Here is a 21,453-nt window from a genome sequence, read left to right as displayed (position 1 = left end):
GCATCCGGCTGACCACATGCCCGTGTTCTCTAACTCCATGTCCAGGAAACGATACGAGCAGATCTTGCGGTTCTTGCACTTCAGTGACAATGAACTTTGTCGTCCACGTGGAGACCCTGAATACGATCGGCTCTACAAAATTCGGCCCCTCATAAACCACTTCAACCAACGTTTTGCAGACTTGTTTACTCCCCAAAAAGTTGTCTGCGTTGATGAGTCCCTGGTTAAGTTTACTGGTCGCTTGTCATTCAAACAGTACATTCCCAACAAGCGTACCAGATACGGGGTCAAGCTCTATAAGTGCTGTGACAGGGCCACAGGCTATGCATGGAGCTTTATGGTTTATGAGGGTAAAGATAGTTACGTAGAGCCGGAGAACTGCCCTGATTACATAGGAAGCGCTGGCAAGATAGTGTGGAAATTGGTGTCACCCTTATTCGGAAAGGGGTACCACTTGTACGTGGACAACTATTACACCAGCGTGCCACTGTTTAGTCATTTATTTGATAATCAGATTGGAGCATGTGGCACCGTGCGACCTAATCGCCGGGGCTTTCCCCAGCGGCTTGTAGAGTCCCGTCTTAGGCTGGGGGAGAGAGCCTGCTATCGGTGTAATAATTTGCTCGCTATGAAGTGGAGGGATAATAAGAATGTTTTCGTTCTTACCTCCCTTCATGCAGACACGACGGTCCAAATTTCTACGGCGACTGGTATTGTGGAGAAACCCCTCTGTGTCCACGAATATAACAAAAATATGGGAGGGGTGGACCTCAATGACCAGATGTTGGCGCCGTATCTAACTTCCCGTAAGACCAGACGCTGGTACAAAAAAGTGTCTGCTTACTTATTTCAATTGGCTTTGCTGAATGCTTTTGTGCTATACAAAACTTCAGGCGGAACATTAACCTTTCTTTTCTTCCAAAGAGAGGTTGTCACAGAGCTTCTGTTTCCAGACGGTTCTGTACCTCACCATTCCCAACCAAATGCAGTAAGCCGGCTGCATGAGAGGCATTTTTCTTATGTCCTCCCGAGTACCCCTACCCAACGAGCCCCCCAAAAAAGATGTCGTGTCTGTAGCAAGCGCGGATATAGGCGTGACACCCGTTCTTATTGTCCACGCTGTCCTGGCAATCCTGGTCTTTGTCAGGGTGAGTGTTTTGAACGCTACCACACACTAGTGAAGTATTAGCGTAGGGTACAGCATTTCACAGGCTAGGCACACTTACACAGGGTCTCCCAAGATGCCATCGCATTTTGAGAGACCCGAACCGTTACAGTTACAGTTTACAGTTCAAAAAAAAGTGTATAAAAAAAAAAAAAAAAAAATGTAAAATAAAAAAAACAAAAAAAATATAAAATATAAAAACCAAAAATAGTTGTCGTTTTATTGTTCTCTCTCTCTCTCTCTCTCTCTCTCTCTCTCTTCTCTCAAATTTTTTATACTTTACTGTTTACTGTGTTATTGTTAACCATTTTTCATGTTTTCAGGTACGCCATTCAGCTGCAGCGTGGATTTATTTATCTTGACAGCAACAGCGTTTGCTCCCACGATACATAAAGCTGCGACTCCAGTGCTGTAGGAGGTGATTTCACCACCACAGTTAAAAAAGAGCATATATGCCGAAGCATGGGGGCATAAGGGGTGGAGGAGCGATTTTGCTCCTAATGCCGCGTACATACGGTCAAAATTCCGACGGAGGGCTTGCCCGTGGAAAAGTTTGAACGTATGTACGCAGCATAACTTTTTGCGGGAGGATGCCCCCATGCTTCGGCATATATATATTTTAGGCACAGGTTGTGTTAAAAAATGTTTTTTTTTTTACTGTTTTTTTTGGCAATTGCTTTGCAGGTATGGTATGGTAAGGTTTTACTGGGATGTTACTTTGTTTTAACGTTAACCATAATTTGCTTAGCAGGTACGCCATTCAGCTGCAGCGCGGATTTATTTATCTTGACAGCAACAGCGTTTGCTCCCACGATACATAAAGCCGTGACTCCAGTGCTGTAGGCGGTGATTTCACCACCACAGTTAAAAAAGAGCATATATGCCGAAGCATGGGGGCATAAGGGGTGGAGGAGTGATTTTGCTCCTAATGCCGCGTACATACGGTCAAAATTCCGACGGAGGGCTTGCCCGTGGAAAAGTTTGAACGTATGTACGCAGCATAACTTTTTTGCGGGAGGATGCCCCCATGCTTCGGCATATATATATTTTAGGCACAGGTTGTGTTAAAAAATGTTTTATTTTTTACAGTTTTTTTTTGGCAATTGCTTTGCAGGTATGGTATGGTAAGGTTTTACTGGGATGTTACTTTGTTTTAACGTTAACCATAATTTGCTTAGCAGGTACGCCATTCAGCTGCAGCGCGGATTTATTTATCTTGACAGCAACAGCGTTTGCTCCCACGATACATAAAGCCGTGACTCCAGTGCTGTAGGCGGTGATTTCACCACCACAGTTAAAAAAGAGCATATATGCCGAAGCATGGGGGCATAAGGGGTGGAGGAGTGATTTTGCTCCTAATGCCGCGTACATACGGTCAAAATTCCGACAGGGGGCTTGCCCATGGAAAAGTTTGAACGTATGTACGCGGCATAACTTTTTTGCGGGAGGATGCCCCCATGCTTCGGCATATATAAATGGTGCATGTATGTCCATCATTAGAAGTGGGTGGATGAAGGGAGGTATCTAATGGTGGGCATACCCACCGATCAATCTCTTTTTTTTCGTTCAGACAACATGACTCTCAGTTAATAGCTTGGGGTGTCTACTTTCCAAAATGGGGTAATTTGGGGGGGTTTTGTGCTATTTTGGCATTTTATGGCCTTTGCACCCTTAGAAATCCTGAAGGTGGTGATTGGTTTTCGGGGTGCCGTACGCGACTAGACTCCCAAAAAGTCCCACACATGTGGTATCCCCATACTCGGGAGAAGTAGCTGAATATATTTTGGGGTGCAATTCCACATATAACCATGGCATGTGTGAGCAATATATCATTTAGTGACAACTTTTTGTACATTTTTTTTTTTTTTTTTTTTTTAGTCATTATTCAATCCCTTAGGACAAAAAAAATAAATATTCAATGGGCTCAACATACCCATCAGCAGTTTCCTTGGGGTGTCTACTTTCCAAAATGGGGTCATTTGGGGGGGTTTTGTGCCATCTTGGCATTTTATGGCCGTCAAAACTGTGATAGGTAGTGATAGGTAGTGAGGAGTAAAATAAAAAAATTATGCCCTTAGAAATCCTGATGGCGGTGCTTGGATTTTGGGGTCCCGTACGCGGCTAGGCTCCCAAAAAGTCCCACACATGTGGTATCCCTGTACTCAGGAGAAGCAGCAGAATGTATTTTGGGGTGTCATTTCACATATGCCCATAGCATGTGTGAGCAATATATCATTTAGTGACAACTTTGTGCAAAAAAAAAAAAGTTTGTAATATTCCCGCAACTTGTGGCAAAATATAAAATATTCCATGGACTCAACATGCCTCTCAGTAAATAGCTTGGGGTGTCTACTTTCCAAAATGGGGTCATTTTGGGGGGTTTTGTGCTATTTTGGCTTTTTATGGCCTTCGAAACTGTGATAGGTAGTGAGGGGTGAAATCAAAAATTTGCACCCTTAGAAATCCTGAAGGTGGTGATTGGTTTTCGGGATGCCGTGCGCGACTATACTCCCAAAAAGTCCCACACATGTGGTATCCCCGTACTCGGGAGAAGTAGCGGAATATATTTTGGGGTGCAATTCCACATATAACCATGGCATGTGTGAGCAATATATCATTTAGTGACAACTTTTTGTACATTTTTTTTTTTTTTTTTTTTTAGTCATTATTCAATCCCTTAGGACAAAAAAAATAAATATTCAATGGGCTCAACATACCCATCAGCAGTTTCCTTGGGGTGTCTACTTTCCAAAATGGGGTCATTTGGGGGGGTTTTGTGCCATCTTGGCATTTTATGGCTGTCAAAACTGTGATAGGTAGTGATAGGTAGTGAGGAGTAAAATAAAAAAATTATGCCCTTAGAAATCCTGAAGGCGGTGCTTGGATTTCGGGGTCCCGTACGCGGCTAGGCTCCCAAAAAGTCCCACACATGTGGTATCCCTGTACTCAGGAGAAGCAGCAGAATGTATTTTGGGGTGTCATTTCACATATGCCCATAGCATGTGTGAGCAATATATCATTTAGTGACAACTTTGTGCAAAAAAAAAAAAGTTTGTAATATTCCCGCAACTTGTGGCAAAATATAAAATATTCCATGGACTCAATATGCCTCTCAGTAAATAGCTTGGGGTGTCTACTTTCCAAAATGGGGTCATTTTGGGGGGTTTTGTGCTATTTTGGCTTTTTATGGCCTTCGAAACTGTGATAGGTAGTGAGGGGTGAAATCAAAAATTTGCACCCTTAGAAATCCTGAAGGTGGTGATTGGTTTTCGGGATGCCGTGCGCGACTATACTCCCAAAAAGTCCCACACATGTGGTATCCCCGTACTCGGGAGAAGTAGCGGAATATATTTTGGGGTGCAATTCCACATATAACCATGGCATGTGTGAGCAATATATCATTTAGTGACAACTTTTTGTACATTTTTTTTTTTTTTAGTCATTATTCAATCCCTTAGGACAAAAAAAATAAATATTCAATGGGCTCAACATACCCATCAGCAGTTTCCTTGGGGTGTCTACTTTCCAAAATGGGGTCATTTGGGGGGGTTTTGTGCCATCTTGGCATTTTATGGCCGTCAAAACTGTGATAGGTAGTGATAGGTAGTGAGGAGTAAAATAAAAAAATTATGCCCTTAGAAATCCTGAAGGCGGTGCTTGGATTTCGGGGTCCCGTACGCGGCTAGGCTCCCAAAAAGTCCCACACATGTGGTATCCCTGTACTCAGGAGAAGCAGCAGAATCTATTTTGGGGTGTCATTTCACATATGCCCATAGCATGTGTGAGCAATATATCATTTAGTGACAACTTTGTACAAAAAAAAAAAAGTTTGTAATATTCCCGCAACTTGTGGCAAAATATAAAATATTCCATGGACTCAACATGCCTCTCAGTAAATAGCTTGGGGTGTCTACTTTCCAAAATGGGGTCATTTTGGGGGGTTTTGTGCTATTTTGGCTTTTTATGGCCTTCGAAACTGTGATAGGTAGTGAGGGGTGAAATCAAAAATTTGCACCCTTAGAAATCCTGAAGGTGGTGATTGGTTTTCGGGATGCCGTGCGCGACTAGACTCCCAAAAAGTCCCACACATGTGGTATCCCCGTACTCGGGAGAAGTAGCGGAATATATTTTGGGGTGCAATTCCACATATAACCATGGCATGTGTGAGCAATATATCATTTAGTGACAACTTTTTGTACTTTTTTTTTTTTTTGTCATTATTCAATCCCTTAGGACAAAAAAAATAAATATTCAATGGGCTCAACATACCCGTCAGCAGTTTCCTTGGGGTGTCTACTTTCCAAAATGGGGTCATTTGGGGGGGTTTGTACTGCCCTGCCATTTTAGCACCTCAAGAAATGAGATAGGCAGTCATAAATTAAAAGCTGTGTAAATTCCAGAAAATGTACTCTAGTTTGTAGACGCTATAACTTTTGCGCAAACCAAAAAATATACGCTTATTGACATTTTTTTTACTAAAGACATGTGGCTGAATAAATTTTGCCCTCAATGTATGACTAAAATTTAGTTTATTCGATTTTTCTTATAACAAAAAGAAGAAAATATCATTTTTTTTCAAAATTTTCGCTCTTTTTCCATTTATATCGCAAAAAATAAAAATCGCAGAGGCAATCAAATACCATCAAAAGAAAGCTCTATTTGTGGGAAGAAAAGGACGCAAATTTCGTTTGGGTGCAATATTGCATGACCGCGCAATTACCAGTTAAAGCAGCGCAGTGCGAAATTGCAAAAACACCTCTGGTCCTTAAGGTATTTATTGGTCCGGAGCTGAAGTGGTTAATAAACACAAAAACGTCTGGAACTCCGCTTTAAAGTAGCACAGTGCTGAATAGCAAAAAATGCCCTGATCTTAAAGGGGGTAAAACTTTCCATCAAGTGGTTAACCTTTAACCTTTAGTTAACCAAATCAGCTCCAAATAATTCCTTCCTACTGTTCTCTAATTAGCTATTATTTTACTGCTATTGTTTTTTTGTTTTTTTTTATTATTCATTCATTATTGATTGTTTCAGTGTTGTAAAAAAGTTCAAAATTGTGGGAAAAAAAGCCTTTTCTTCATTTGTAAATAACTTTGCCATGCTTTGCACCAGAAACATAATTTTAGTGTCAATTTAAATGGGACAAGTTATAGGGTAAAATGTATACTGCCTATGTACTTGTACTTATGAAATTGTAATTTCTTTTCACATTTTTTGGTTATAGATATAGAAAATATTGCTAGAGAGCTCAAGTTTTTGTACTGTTACCAGAAGTATTAAGATGACCATAGATGATGGATGGTTCAGCAGGGACCAGAGATTTTTTGATCTATCTATGGCCATTCCTGCTCATGAGAAGTCAATCGTTCTCATGCACAAGCTTGTTGGAAAATTTTGCTTCAATCAGCGCAGTCAGCCAAGTGGCTGCAGCCCTGATCAGTGTATTCGGCAATGGAGGAGTCCTGCTGTCGGAATACAATGACACAGCGGGGAGGGTTCCTCCATCCACCTTGAATGTGTGGATGGGGGAATTGGTTTAACTTTAGTCTGCCAGGTTGTTTAAAGATTATTGCTCTAAAAAGGGCTGTGCATCTATATGAAAGAACTGTTGGTGAGTATATACTGTTGTTGTTCTCATCCCTAGTTGGAATAAGTTCTAAACCCTCACTACTCTATACAATTCTTACCAAAAAAAAAGATTTGCCTTCACATGTAGTTTAGCAGGAACCTTGAGCACATTATAGATGAAAGAAACTGTGAACATACTTAAAAGGCCTCCTAAGCCTACAGCCTCAATGAGCAGATAGAATATGCTAGGTATGTGGTTGTAACGTGGATATAGAGCTACCACAACTAAGCTGTAGTTATTGTTGGCCCCATCACAGCTGCACCCACTGAACCCACTGTAGCGATATGCGATTTCCTGAGCCCAAATCTGCATGCTCATAAATTTGTATGGACTCTGAACTTGAATAAACTACACATCCAAACTTGAGTATCGAATCTTACCGTGTGACAACCAAATCCATTGGCCACTCCAGGCTTGTAACTAGAGTGCGCTGTTAATCCTAGTGAGTATGGATTGGCCCCATGATAGCCACTTCTGTGAAATAACAAATAGATAAAAACAAAAAATAGCATAATGCAACAGCTAGTGTCAAGAAAACCTGTCAGTTTGCTCATAAATGGCAACGAGAGAGGAAAGGCTGGTCTAAGGAGGGGAAATGATAGCGGAACTGACCACTAAATACAATAATTTTTATTTCTTGCTCATGAAAACAATCCTGGCAATTTATTGTGGAGAGAACGCAAGAGGCACATAGGAGGGTAGCAAGGAGTATGGACAGCAGAGCGTTGCTAAGTCTACAAAAGATCTGGGGCTAGAGCCCATAGCAACGAAGTAAAGAAAATCATACGCTTGGGCAGGCATACACATGTTTATAATATACGTGTTTTTATATATATATATATATATATATATATATATATATATATATATATATATATATATATATATATATATATATATAGTTACATATCTGAGTGGGTATCCCATGGTTCGTTATTGATTGAGATATATATTTACAGAATATATCTCACTTGAGATTTTTATATTTCTACTAATGGCTGGGGACTTGGTACAGGACAGAGGCTGGGGCCATGGTACAGGACAGAGGCTGGGGCCATGGTACAGGACAGAGGCTGGGGCCATGGTACAGGACAGAGGCTGGGGCCATGGTACAGGACAGAGGCTGGGGCCATGGTACAGGACAGAGGCTGGGGACTTGGTACAGGACAGAGGCTGAGGACCTGGTACAGGACAGAGGCTGGGGACCTGGTACAGGACAGAGGCTGGGGACCTGGTACAGGACAGAGGCTGGGGACCTGGTACAGGACAGAGGCTGGGGACCTGGTACAGGACAGAGGCTGGGGACATGGAGTTCAGTTCAATCCACAAACTCTCTGACACAACAGGCTTTCAGGCATTGTCCAGAGTTGTCACATTGCCAGCCAGCACCCAGATATTTCCCAAGCTTACCTTAAACTAATTATATCAAAGTTTCCCGTATATTGTCTTGCCATAAACATTGCCACGTCATTGGCCTCTGAACCACTGTTAGTCAGGTACACAATCTGCATGTGAAGGACAATAAAATAGATACATACAATACTTAAATAAAAATATGTATATCTTCGTGCATCCACAAAAACATTTTGTACATACATTCACCTTTTTTATCTTGTGGTTAAACATTGTTCTATTGTTACTCCTCCCCAACTTTTTAAATTCAGAACGCGAACTGCAGCATGCGGCACATTATTTTGTGAGATGCTTGTCCATGTAAAATTTGGCAAAAAGTATTTTTCTTTTAAAGGATTTATTCACCTTTCCCAAACAAATGCCTTTGCAGATAATGAGAGCCTGTAGATGAAAACAAATTGTGCAGCTTTGTTGAAAGTTGAATAGCAGCCCTGCTGTAGGTGTAGGATATTTACGTACCTCCCAAAGTCTTGCCGAAATTTCCCTGCACACGCACAGTTTACTGTTTCCTCCAATGCAGCAGTGCTGAGTTAGGAGCTACTGCCACAGGCAAGAGGAGCGCACATGTGCAGGAATTGGGATTGGAGAGAGCAGGCTCCTGTGCTAGTAGGGGCAAGCAGTGAAGCTGAACTTTGTTTTTAAAGTTTGGTGTGATTCAGTATACATGTTTCATCTATATACAGGATGTAGCAGATATTACTATTAAAGAGGAAGTAAAGCCTCTTAAGAAAAAAATAAAGACACCCTGCAAGGCAAAGGCATAATGAGCTAGTATGCATAACATACTAGCTCATTATGAATGACTTACCTGAGATCGAAGCAGCGGTCCTCAGTCACCACCTCCGTCACCGCCACGATACTCAGAGTGACTTCCGGGTATCGCGGCTCTGACACTGTGACTGGCCGGAGCCGTTGATGTCACTTCCGAGCATGCGCGCTGGTGTCGCCACTAATGGCATGATCGCCGTTAGAAACAGCACGTTCGGTGCACCTGCGCCCCATGTCTACGGCGCATGTGCCGTAGACAGCGGTGCCGTTATTCTTGCAAATATCTCCTAAGCCTTAATCTAGGCGTACCTGTAGGTTAAAGTGGTTGTAAAGGTTTACAACCCCTTTTATGTGGAACTGGTTTTTGTTCTCATTCACTGCAGAATATTACATATGGGAAGTTCTGCTTGCTGTGACTGTGGTGTTACCTGCTTCAGTTGATTTGTTATATATCTAAATAATGCATTTTTGTGCCTGTGCAATTTCACAGCAGGATTGATGTTGTCTCAAGGAATCCTGCTTTGTGCTGGGAAACATCAATATAGCTAAGTGTGGGGTGAATAGAAAAATACATATATGCTTGTGTAGTATATTCAGTATTTTCTTAATCATGCAGGGGTTGATTTACTAAAACTGGAGAGTGCAAAATATGGTGCAGCTGTGCATGGTAGCCAATCAGCTTCTAACTTCAGCTTGTTCAATTAGCTTTGATAAAAAATAAATAAATAAAATGGAAGCTGATTGGTTTCTATGCACGAGTGCACCAGATTTTGCTCTCTCCAGTTTTAGTAAATTGACCCCTCAGCATCTACATAATCATACTGCTGGGATTGGCTACTGCTGAGCAGTGTTGCCAACCTACCAGATTGAAATTTACTTACACAGCCAAGTTTACAGTTTTAAGTGCACATTTCAGTATTTAGGCTACAAACAAGTACACTATGCAAATAGCAATGTGATTTCAATTAATGAAAAAAAACATATTTCTGTTATCTCGATGTAGCATCCTGATGTTTAGGCAGGGTTGCTATTAAGTTTATTTGTCAAGCGATAGTTGCCTTAGCCAATTGTCAGGAGGTCAATTGATTTCACCCTAATTCTGGAATTGCTGCACTTCTCTCTTCTGTCGCTAGATGGCTGGGTATCTGGTGACATGAGATAGGACAAGGACAAGGACAGATTAGGAATGAATGGGGTGTCTCAGCCCTTGGCCTGCTGGGAGAACCTATTTATTTGGATGAGGTCAGGTGATCGGGGTTCTGTGCCACCTGTATGGCTGTCTGGGTGGATGTGTGTTGTATTGCCCCAGGCTGCTAGGCCAGGAACCTAATGCCTATCCTGGGTGGCATCTGGCTGCTAGGCTGTCTGAGGCCCTATCCAGAATCAGGAAAGCTGTGTAGGGCGGGGACTGCGGGCTTGTAGCCCAACCAGAAGTAATGGTTCCACCGGCCGGAGAACCAGTCATGGTCGGAGGTAGAAGGAAAGTTGTCGCTACTAAGGGACCATCCACCTTGCTACCAGAGACCATTGTGAATAAGCTGAAGCCAGTACCAAAGCAGACTTCCCGCCAGCCGTGGACGGTGAAGAAGTGGGAAAACTTCATCAAGTGCCAAGTCAGGGACCCTGCGGGACAGCAGAGGTGACGCTTGTGGAGTACCAAGCCAGGGACTTAACGTGCCAGCAGGGGTGAAGCTTGAAGAGTATTTGTGCATGCCAAGCCAGGGACCCAGCAGGGAAGTGGGGGTGACGCTTGAGGAAGATACTGAGTGCTACAGGGGATCCAGTGGCTAGTGGATCTGAAGTCTAGTGAGAAAGACTGGGAGCTCGTTGAGTGAAGACCCACAGTGAGTGAGTGAGGGGTAAAGAGAACTGTTCATGTTGCAGATAGTTGAATGCCTTTACCGATAGTAATAGCTACAAGATTGTTGCCATAGAGGACAGTGGCCCTACCTACACAGAATTGGTGTCCGGCTGGAGGCCTTCACCTGTATAGCTGTCTATCTATAGAAATCTCGGAGTCTGCTAATTATCTTTGCATCTACTCAAGGGTGTCCTGGCCCTAACCCTCTCTCCCACAGTTCTGTTTAAGAGACAACAAATCTCTTTGCATTCAAAAAGTGTCTGGCGTCCACCTGTTCGTCTTGAATTACATCCACCATGCCTTTTAACCATGCCTTGTAACTCACTCTACACTGAAGGATGTCAGCTCTCCATAACTCTGGAGGTAACTATTAGGTCAAAAGAGGCCCGTGACTTTGCTGCATCAATATAATAATAGTCCATCAGTTTTTGTTACTTTTGTCCAAATGGAGAGATTTCCTCTTAATATCTGTTCCATAACCACCACAAAAACTGAGGGGATCACCAAAATTGATGTCCCCAATTCGAAAGACCTCCTGTTTTCATCCCTCCATCACACCATCCCTCCTGTCGCCATCCCTTCATCACCTCCTGTCTCCATCACACCATCCCTCAATCATCTCCTACCCACATCACCTCCTGTCACCAGCAACCATCACCCTCCTGCCACCATCACCCTCCTGCAACCATACCTTAAGGTAATAAAGTCTGAGAACGCAAGCTTGCCCTGCGCTAGTCCGTTTGTGCTGTGGATGCCTGGGCAGCTGCCGGGCTATCACTCTGTCCCTGTGGAATCTGGATTGTCTGGACAGACCACCGGCACCACGAAGGCTCCTCCATTCCACCTGCTCAGCTCCTGGTGACTGTTCTTAAAGGCTGGCATGCCTGGCGGGTGATGCGCCATGACATCACTTGCCTCACCAGTAGCGTGCCACACAGCCTCTATCAAATCCAGCCCCCGGGCGGCCCCACCTGCCGGTGCTGGCCGAATACAGGATCAGTTCGGGCAGCTCCCTGGAATTGCGCATACGCAGTTTCAAGCCGAACTGGTCACGGCTATTTTTACGGGCACTTTTGTCCTATTATGGACATTTACGGGCAGGGAGAAAGGTGTCTTGTCCTATTATGGACATTTACGGGCAGGGAGAAAGGTGTCTTGTCCTATTATGGACATTTACAGGCAGGGAGAAATGTCTTGTTTTTATGGGCTGCCCGTAAAAATATGGGCAGTTGACAACACTGCTGCTAAAAAACATTAACGTGTTCGTGAACTATACATTTCTCTTTGCTCCCTTTTTGTCTGTTAAATACACCATTAAAATTGTTTTATTATACCTGTGCAAAGGGGCAAAAAAAACCTGATCACCCAGCCATACATATTGGAAAAGTTTCAGGAGAGCAGATTACCCCATTACTGTTCCAAGCAGTAAATCACAGTGCAGATTAATTTATTACCTTCTCACCTGAATCTATTTAAACACAGTCAAAGTTCTTAAACCCTGTCTGCAGAGAGGAGCCTGCCAACATGCCTGGGGCTGCTGAGACCTGTAGTCCCCTGAACGACACCAGCTAAGGTATGGTGGGGCAGCGAACATGCCTGAGTTAGGGATGTAGGAAAAAAAAAATTTCTTGTGCATGTGTCACATTTGCACCTTTTTCTAAGTAAAGTAAAAAGTAAAACTTTGCCTCGTGCCCAATCTGAAATTATTGAAAGGAGTGTAATGCAAGTAACTGGCACACACAGTCTCCAGCTTTGGATCACTAGGCACATTGGGGTATGGGGACAGTACTTAAAGAGACATCCTATTACAGTACTACATTTGGTTGCCATGGGCAATGGAAGTTTACAGTCGGTTAAAGCAGTCTCAGTAGTGCGTACCTATGTCAGGTTGGACATCCTCTAGCAGTGAGGGAGGTGTGTTCTGTACTCCTTCCTCAAGTGGTCAGCCTCCCATAGCAATGGAAGCAAACTCACGCCACTGAGGTTCTCATCCTACGCAAAGGTAATTGCATAAGTGATCATGGTGATGCTCAATACATCAAGAGAGTTTGTTCATGTTTGTCATCTACGGGATCGTGAGTGTGGCTCAAAAAAAGGTACCCCATGTGTATAGCAGTGACCCTAATACAGGTGCCTAGCGTAGTCTAGAAGAACCCACCCCAGGGGTGGTCCTCTCATGTGACCCAGTACTTGGCGCCCAATGAGTTAATGGGAAACATGGAGGAAGTTTTCACCATTTACCTGCCTACCCCTCCTCTTACATACTTAGTATACCCACTCAGCACTAGACCCCATTACATAGCAGGATGACAAGTATACTGGAATTTCCTCTTCCCATTGGAAAACTCTGTGGTGCATCATGGGAAGCTACTTCTACTTAAAGGAGAAGTATGACCGACCCACATGATCCATGAAAAAATGACCAGTATCCTCCACTACTTCCATACAAAACTCCTCAAAGTTTCCTCAAAATTCCTCTTTGCCTCTCCTCCTACCCTTTTCTATTTCTGGGCCTCTTTCCTGCCGTTCTGCTATTCCCCTCCCTTTCTCCCCCCGCTGTGGGGGGTTTCCTTTTTTTTTTTTGTTTGTCCTGTGCTTAGTTTGCGTTTATTCTCCCCATTATTGCGGACAGTTCTGCTCCCCTTGCCCAACTCAGCCCCTGAGTTTGCAGGCTCAGGCATTCCGCATTGACCCTTGGCCCAGGCCTGAGGGCCACTGTTAGTCTATAATCTATATCTTATAGCACATTTTTCTTTGTGTTTAGCATTAATCTCTGTATTACAGTATGTTTCATGTTTATATACCTTGCATGGGAATTTGGCATCTAGTTTCCCTTTATGTGTCAATAAAAACATTGTAACAGGAAAAAAAAAAGTATGACCAAAGCTATTTTGGCTGTGTGACAGACCTAACCAGGCTTTTGGAGGGGACTGCAGGGTAGCCTCCAAAAGCCCCTGCTTGCCTACTGACTATGGGCTCTGGCTTTTGAGGGGGCTCCTCCTATTCCTTGGGGCCTCTGTGTTTTGTTGGGGTATGGAATCAGCAGCCAAAGCCAGTCTTGACTGCTTCAACCCCCTCCTAGACTGAGAGACTCACAGCAGAATATAATCACTTCAAACAACCTGATTCTGGTGTCTCCTACTGCTTTTTATGAATCTGTTTATTAAAGAGGAACTACTGTCTGCTCACACAATTTGTAATAAAAAACATCTTTGCCATTCTGAAGCTTCCCTCCAACCACTTATATGCATATTATTTTATATATACTGTGATTTTTTATGCTGCAGAAATCTCCCTCCACTAAGTCTGGTTGCAGCCATTTTAACTTTGGGCAGCTGAAGTTGCTGCCTGTTCACTTCCTGGATTTTAACACACACACACTCACACCACTGCTTGCCTGCACATTTCTCCTCTCTCAATGAATACACATGGATCTCTGTAATCTCCTGTTATCTCCACCCTCATCCAGCCCCCTCCAACTCTGCAGCTCTCCTTGGCTCTACTGTGACAGATACCTCCTCCACTTTACCTCGTTACCGAACTATTGTGGTATATTTATGCATTTATGTTAGCTGTTCATTAGATGCATTGTTAGGTGTACTGATAATATTACTGTTTAAAGTTTTCATTGTTTAGGATAATGTGATCAAGCTCTTGCTTTTGTATGGTATGAAGTCTGTGTGAATTTTCAATAAAGAGTTCCAGTTTGCACATAAGCTAGTGTCTGCTAGAGTCTTTGTTATGTTCACCATTGGTGACTTTCTTTGGCACCAGATTTGAGTTTCATAAGCTAGTGTTGTCTATTTCTTGAGTGCAGTTCTCAGCTATAATACCTGGTTCCTGGTTCCAGAGTGGAGGAAGCTGCATCTTGGCGGAGACACCCAGGCGGAATGCCAGGCAGTTCATCACAGGCTGTACTTCTCCTATGAATCACAGGAGTGCAGTTCTTTCTGCACTCCTGTGACCCGTTTTCAGCCAACAGGATGTGGGAGATAGTGGGGGCAGGGATTAGAACACCTATCAGGTTTTTATTGCTGTCTGTGTTTGGGAGATTCACGCTCTATATTTGTCCTGTTTACTGTTATCACAAGTGAAATCCCAAATTTTGGGTTGTCACTAAAAAAGGAATAGAGTGGAAATCTTCCAATGGGGACACAAATTCTGGTGACAAACAGGGATTGACTCACTTTGGAGGGATCACCTCACATTTCCAATTTTAGCCATGGGACAGGAAGTGAAGAGAAATCTTCCCAATTGAACACTTATAGCAGAAAAACTATACAGGGATTATAACCCTCTCTTATGCTAACCAAAATTAAGTTTTGCCTTTAGTTTTAAGGGCCACTGGTTTGAGAAACCATGCTAAAGAAGATTGTTGACATTTGAGCCACGCATTCCATGGTGTCTAGGTGACCAGTGAAGGCATGTGTAGCCACCTGTGGTGTATTCTATTAGGAAATATGTAGAGAACACCAAGACTGAAGGCAAAATGCAGCCCAGCTCCCAGCAAACTCAGCACTTGTTATAACCGCATTGTGGACCTCTCCCCACCAGGCTACTTAAAATTAAGGACGGTCTGATGGATATGCCAGCCCCGGTCTACTCCACTCAAAACAGAGATCTAGTTTGATTATAGCTGATATTTAAAAAAAAATAGCCATTGCTTATGCATAAGTGTTTAATACCTTTAGTTTCTCAGGCATCCGACTTGTCAGCTTCTCAACGTATTCATGGATTGGCGAATGCAGGTAAATATTGGTTGTGTGCCAGAGACGGTCAATCTGTCTTTTTGCTGCTTCTACAACTTTCCTACAATTACAAAGAACAGTAATATTAGTATCTGTGGTGTAGCTATTCATGTTTTCTTTTAAATAATCCCTCTTTCAGTGGTGCTCTGTCTGCACTTAGCCTCTCCATGGTGACAGCCCTTCCTCACTCAGCTCCTCCACAGTGATGGAGGTCCCCCCGCACTTAGCCCCTCCATGGTGACGGTCCCCCTGCACTCAGCCCCTCCACGGTGACGGTCCCCCTGCACTCAGCCCCTCCACGGTGACGGTCCCCCCACACTCAGCCCCTCCATGGTGACGGTCCCCAAGCACTCACCCCTCATGGTGATGGTCTCCCCGCACTCACCCCTTAATGCCTTCCTCGGCTTCTTCTCCCGACCACCACGATCCACCTCCTGTCGTGATTGGCCGGGAGGAGAAGCCGGAAGACAATCTCAAATAATAATTTGCTAGTGTCACAAGTGGGTGGGTTCGGAGCACAGTACTCTGCGCCCGAGTCCAACCTTTTTCAAGCCAATTAGAGCCTCAGGCTCTAATCATGCACTTGAAAAAAAAAAAAAAAAACTCATAAAAAAAAAGCTATGAATCTGGCGCCATGCAGAGGGGTGGCACCCTGCACCCCTAAAGGACCGGCCGCTCCTGCCCTCTTTACTTCCTGTATGGTTCCACACTGTAGGAGAGACAGGGGGCGATGAACTGATGAGGCCTGATGTGCCCCATATACATATAACTCAGGAGTCATCCTCTTCTGAAATAAATATTGATTGGCTTCTATCCAATTTTTTACAAGATTTGTTCTAAAGCAGTGTTTCTCAGATTGTGATTTTATGTAAACATGTGTCTTGAGGTCTCTCTTTATCTGCTCTGCTGAAAATAGAGCACATTTCCTTCCACATTTCCACCAGCCCTGTCATGCTTAACATTAGGGAAGAACTTATTACTATGGGCCTGATTTACTAAAAGTGACATAGGGAAAAGTGAGGTAAAATTATGTGAAGCTAGGCTTAATTTCCTAAAGCATGATATGTGCTGCAGTGGACATGTGTTCGAATGATTTCAAGAAAAAACGTGTGCACATGATTGGATATTTGAAATGAACATGGCTTGTAAGCAAGGTGCAGAATGGTGTGGCGGGGCAGTAAACACACAGAGTCCAAGTTGGGTAATAGCAGTATAGTAGTATATAGTAGTATAATAATAGCAATATATTGTAGAAAGGTCCAACACAAAGCAGCTTGGCCCGGCAGGAAGCAATGACCATTTGGAGACAACTTACGAACAGTAACAGTGGCATGTAGACTTGAAAGATGCAGACAGGATTTGCCACAAGGAGCAGAATGCTGCCTGGCCATTCCACACCCAAAAGGGAGGCTTCCTGGGAAAATCGACCCCGACCCGCTCCACTACTTGGTCATCTTTCTTTATCCATATCCAGGTAACTCCTTCCATCATGATGGGTAGATTATTGGCTTTCAGGGACAGTCAGGAGGGTTCCAACTGGTTCAGAGTCCAGATCTGCTGGGAGTAGAACTCATAGTCCATGACGGGTACTTCTGACCCAGTGTAAATCAAATACAAGACCATCTGTTCATTTCATAGGATGATAATGACTGGACTTGCCCGATGCCCAGCTTGATGATCTAGTTCCTGAAAGCCAGTCCGATGTTCCACTGCCCGCTGTCTGGACGGATGTTTGAGTGCCTGCTACCCGGCCTGATGTTCCAGTGCCTGCTGTCCAACCTGATGATCCAATACCCGATGTCCAGATTGATGATCCAGTTCCTGATACCCAGCCTGGTGCCCTAGTCCCCATTGTCTGGCTTGATGTTCCAGTGCCCTTTGTCCAGCCTGATGTTCCAGTGCCCGCTGCCCAGCCTGATGTTCCAGTGCCTGCTGTATAGTCTGATGATCCGATGCCCGATGTCCAGCTTGATGATCCAGTTCCCGCTGTCTGGCCTCATGTTCCAGTACCTGCTGTCTGGCCTGATGTTCCAGTACCCTCTGTCTGGCCTGATGTTCCAGTTCCCTCTGCCTGGCCTTATGTTCCAGTGCCTTTGCCTGACATCCAGTCTGATACCCAGAATGATGATCCAGTTCCTGATGCCCAACCTGCTGATTCTGTGCCCGCTGCCCAGCTTGATGTGCCCCTACCCGCTGCCCGGCTTGATGTGGCAGTTGCTCCTTCGAGGGGGGGGGGGTTACTGTCAGGAAAGGTTTCACCTGCTGGTGGCACTATCACTCCCAGATCTATGGGCCACAGTTCCGGTATCCACCAGCGGGGGTCTCCCGTCAGTCTGGAGCCGACATCATCTCCTGCAATCAGGAAACACCTGATTGCAAGAGGTGTACTTATACCCGGCAGTTGCTTGCACACACTGCCTTGGTATTGTTTCCTTGTGCCCTGACCTGTGTTTGCTACCTTGATATCCTGTTTCCTGTGATCCTGGACCCCTGCCCTGAAGCCTGATCCCCCTCCGTCTTCTCTGCCTGACTCCTGTTACCCTCTCCCCATCCTGTCTTGCTCCCAGCCCCATAAGGGATAGGAAGATTGTTGGCTTTGTCTCAACAAGCACCTCTTGGACATTTGAAAAATCATTCAGTATCTAGGCATTATGATATGATGCACAACAGGGACCCCTGTAATACTCTTTTTTTGGGTATTGATAAGTTCAGGCCCCATTGGAGAGGAATTTCCCTGGTGAGAGAGATATTTTATTGGTTAGTTTTTATGGTTGTGTTACTATTGACTAAATTTTGGGTAACCAATTATGTCTCTTTTAAATTTTATGGAGATTATCTTTTTTGTATGCTCAATCATTGTGATATATTCTTGTGTGCACTTCGATTTGGGCCTCAAATTGCTTATGCTTAATAATTAGAAATTGGATAAGGAATTTCAAATTTTTAATATTCAATGGTGCTCTTCTATATTTGGGGTTGATTTTTGATATTTTTTTTACCTTAATTTTAGAATTGATTGTTTGAAGGAGTGACAAACTTATTATTGGCCACTAGGTGTCACTCTGCTGAAGCTTAGGGTTTGTACAAGCTTTGATATTTCCTGTGTTTTTTTTTTTTTTAAATAACATGTCATACTTGCCTCTATTGTGCAGTTCGTTTTGCACAGTGTGGCCCCAATCCTCCTCTTCTGGGGTCCCACAACTGCGCTTGTGGCTCCTCCTCACATCGGTAAACCCCTTAGGAGAAGCACTCTCCGAGTCCAGCATTTGTGTGCATAGACACAGAATACCAGCCTCGGCCCCGCCCCCCAGGTCATTGGATTTAATTGACAGCAGCAGGAGCCAATGTCTGTGCTGCTATTAATCTATCCAATCATGAGCCGAGAACCCAGGGCAGAGAGGTACAGCACGTCTCCGCCAAGGGAACAAACGGGCTCAGGTGTGTAAAATGGGGAGCTGGCGGTCAGTGTCAGAAGTTTTTTCACCTTGATGTTTAGGATGCATTAAGGTGAAAAAACACAAGAGTTTGCAACCCCTTTAAAATCTGAGAAACAAGGTTTGTGCATTAGATAAGCCACGGTTCAGTGCGACCCATGGTTCAGATCGAGGCTTATTATGTATGCTATTTGAAAGGGTGATGCTGCGTGCCGCCCGTGTCCCTGGACGACGCCATCTCTGATGAAACCCGTAGGATGGAGCGAAGCGCTGACATCACCTATCCCCCTCATGTCCCAGAAGGATGGGTTTGTTTGGCTATGTGCCGGCCGGCACACCAAACTCAAGGCTTTTATCCATTTCCATTGCTGTAAGTGCATTACTTTACATCTTAGTACATATTTAAAAGGTTTTATGCTATGTGGAGCCTTTTGTGTTGCTACACTACTCATCCATCTGAAAGAGTGATGTCCTGGGTACAGAAGAACTGTATTACCAGGAGACAGGCCCAGGCTAGGTTATAAGCCATAGGCGCTGTTTGATCCCTTGTAATGGGGGGATCAGCACTGTTTACACGAGGTGGTTGATGGTGGATTTATCATCAGGGATAATCAAGACTCACTATCTGAATCACTGGTGGACTCTTACATGGATTGTTTGGATTTCCACTTTAATGAATTCATCAATTTATTTATTTATTTTTTTTATTTATTTTATTATGATCATTAGCGCAATTTTATTTTTTATACTATTGCTATACTGTAATTATGTCATACAGAACAATTGCTGCTTGATTTTTGTTTTGTTTTGATTTCCTATAGCGCAGTTTTTTTTCCTCATTTTTCTTAAATAGACTCTGCCTGACCCAAGATGGCCGAAGAAGTCACGCGGGGCGACAGCATTCAACCGGACAGCTGTCTCCTTGTGACTGCAGAAAGTCATAGTGGTACCAAATTCCTCACAACTTCCTTCCCTTCTGCATTGTCAGTTCAGTTAACCTGCAATAGGGAGTACAGTGCACCTGCCTACAGGCTCACTTTGTCCCACCTGAAATTTCAGTAAATCATGCCCAGATTCAGTTGTGTTCAGTTTACTTCAGCGACACATAACACAAGAAATAAGGACCTATCTGTCTACAGCAGGAGGTCCCTGGCCCAGAGGAGGGTGAACATTTTGAGAGAGGGATAGTTGATTAACAATGTGGCAGGGTGGTCTGAAAAGGGGTATAGAAGGACAAAAATACAATGAAGGAACCAGGGTACAAGATGAGATAAAATCACATCTGTCCTAAAGTGATGAGTTTTAAAGGGTAAGATGTGGACACGGGTCACCAGGGCAGGACTTACCATTGGGCTTGACTGGGCTCAAGCCCATGGGCCCCGCCCAATAGGGGACCCCGCCGAGAAACATAGCCGAGTGTACTCGGCTCCGCTCACAGTCACACCCAGTCCCACCCTATGATGGACATAACAAAGGGAATGGGCGTAACTGTGAGCCGAGCCGAGTACACTCGGCTACTCTCAACTCCGCTCGGGACTGTGAGAGGACCCGAGAGCCGCCAAGAGGACCCGAGAGCCACCAAGAGGACCCGAGAGCCGCTAAGAGCCGCCAAGAGGACAGGAGAGCCACCAAGATACACAGGACTCTGTATCTTGGTGGCGCCATTTTTAAACTTCAAGACTGCAATGACAAGGCTGCAAATGACACTGGACAAGGCTGCATTGATGGGCGTTTAAAACTTTGGGTGCATGTTATATGCCCATAAATACGGTAATGTATAGAAGGTAGGGCCCAAAAGTGACTCAAGCCCAGGGGCCCCCACCACCCTAAGTCCTGCCCTGCGGGTCACTATTATCTGTCATTACGGTCTACAGAACTTTGAGAATCATAGTTCTATAGAAATATATGCAGCAGTCTTGACAAGAAGCACAGTGAAACTCCTGTAGAATCTGGCTGCAGTGGATCATAAAACAAAAAAAACTCAGATTAATGGTTAAAGTGTATCTTTTACCAAAACTTTTTTTATTTAGTCTAGAATGTGGGGAAGGATTAGAACATCTAATGGGATTTCATAATTCAGTCAGAGATATTTCCACTTATTGTCTCAGGGACCACAGTTGGAGATTTTCCCTTTCTTCTTTTCTGGTAAAAATGTTCTCACCTGAAGAGTGAGAGAAAATCTTTCTAATGCAGTAGGGTCACGTCAACCTGTCTGACGGTGAAAGTGCTTAGAGTCAGGGAGAGGTTCTGGAGGAGTAGGTAAAGTGCAGGGACACGCCACCCTATCTGGCAGTCTTCTACTTGGGTACGGGCTGGTCGAACCACATTGCGACCCCTTGAGACAGATGCTGATGGCATGCCTGAGGCCTAATTCTACTGAAATATTGCTGTTACATAGTTGCCAGAATTGTAAAAAAATGTATAGGGACACTTTTTTG

At 44.0% G+C, this 21,453-nt stretch overlaps 1 protein-coding gene across 1 annotated transcript in view; it reads right to left on the bottom strand.

Annotated features, from left to right (window-relative positions):
• The window catches only part of AGXT2 (alanine--glyoxylate aminotransferase 2), a 121,136-nt gene that overhangs the window by 28,288 nt on the left and 71,395 nt on the right, over positions 1-21,453 (bottom strand). The window contains exons 4-6 of the mRNA XM_077462874.1: positions 15,519-15,642; positions 8,202-8,296; positions 7,172-7,265 (exon numbers count right to left, since the gene is read on the bottom strand). Of these exons, the coding sequence (XP_077319000.1) occupies positions 7,172-7,265; positions 8,202-8,296; positions 15,519-15,642 (313 nt within the window). The remainder of the gene's footprint in view (positions 1-7,171; positions 7,266-8,201; positions 8,297-15,518; positions 15,643-21,453) is intronic.

Source organism: Lithobates pipiens, unplaced genomic scaffold (assembly GCF_037356315.1).
Source record: "Lithobates pipiens isolate NorthernLeopardFrog02 unplaced genomic scaffold, aLitPip1_a1.2 Scaffold_3, whole genome shotgun sequence".
NCBI classification, from domain to species: Eukaryota; Metazoa; Chordata; class Amphibia; order Anura; family Ranidae; genus Lithobates; species Lithobates pipiens.
This window is presented reverse-complemented; position numbering and strand designations above follow the sequence as displayed.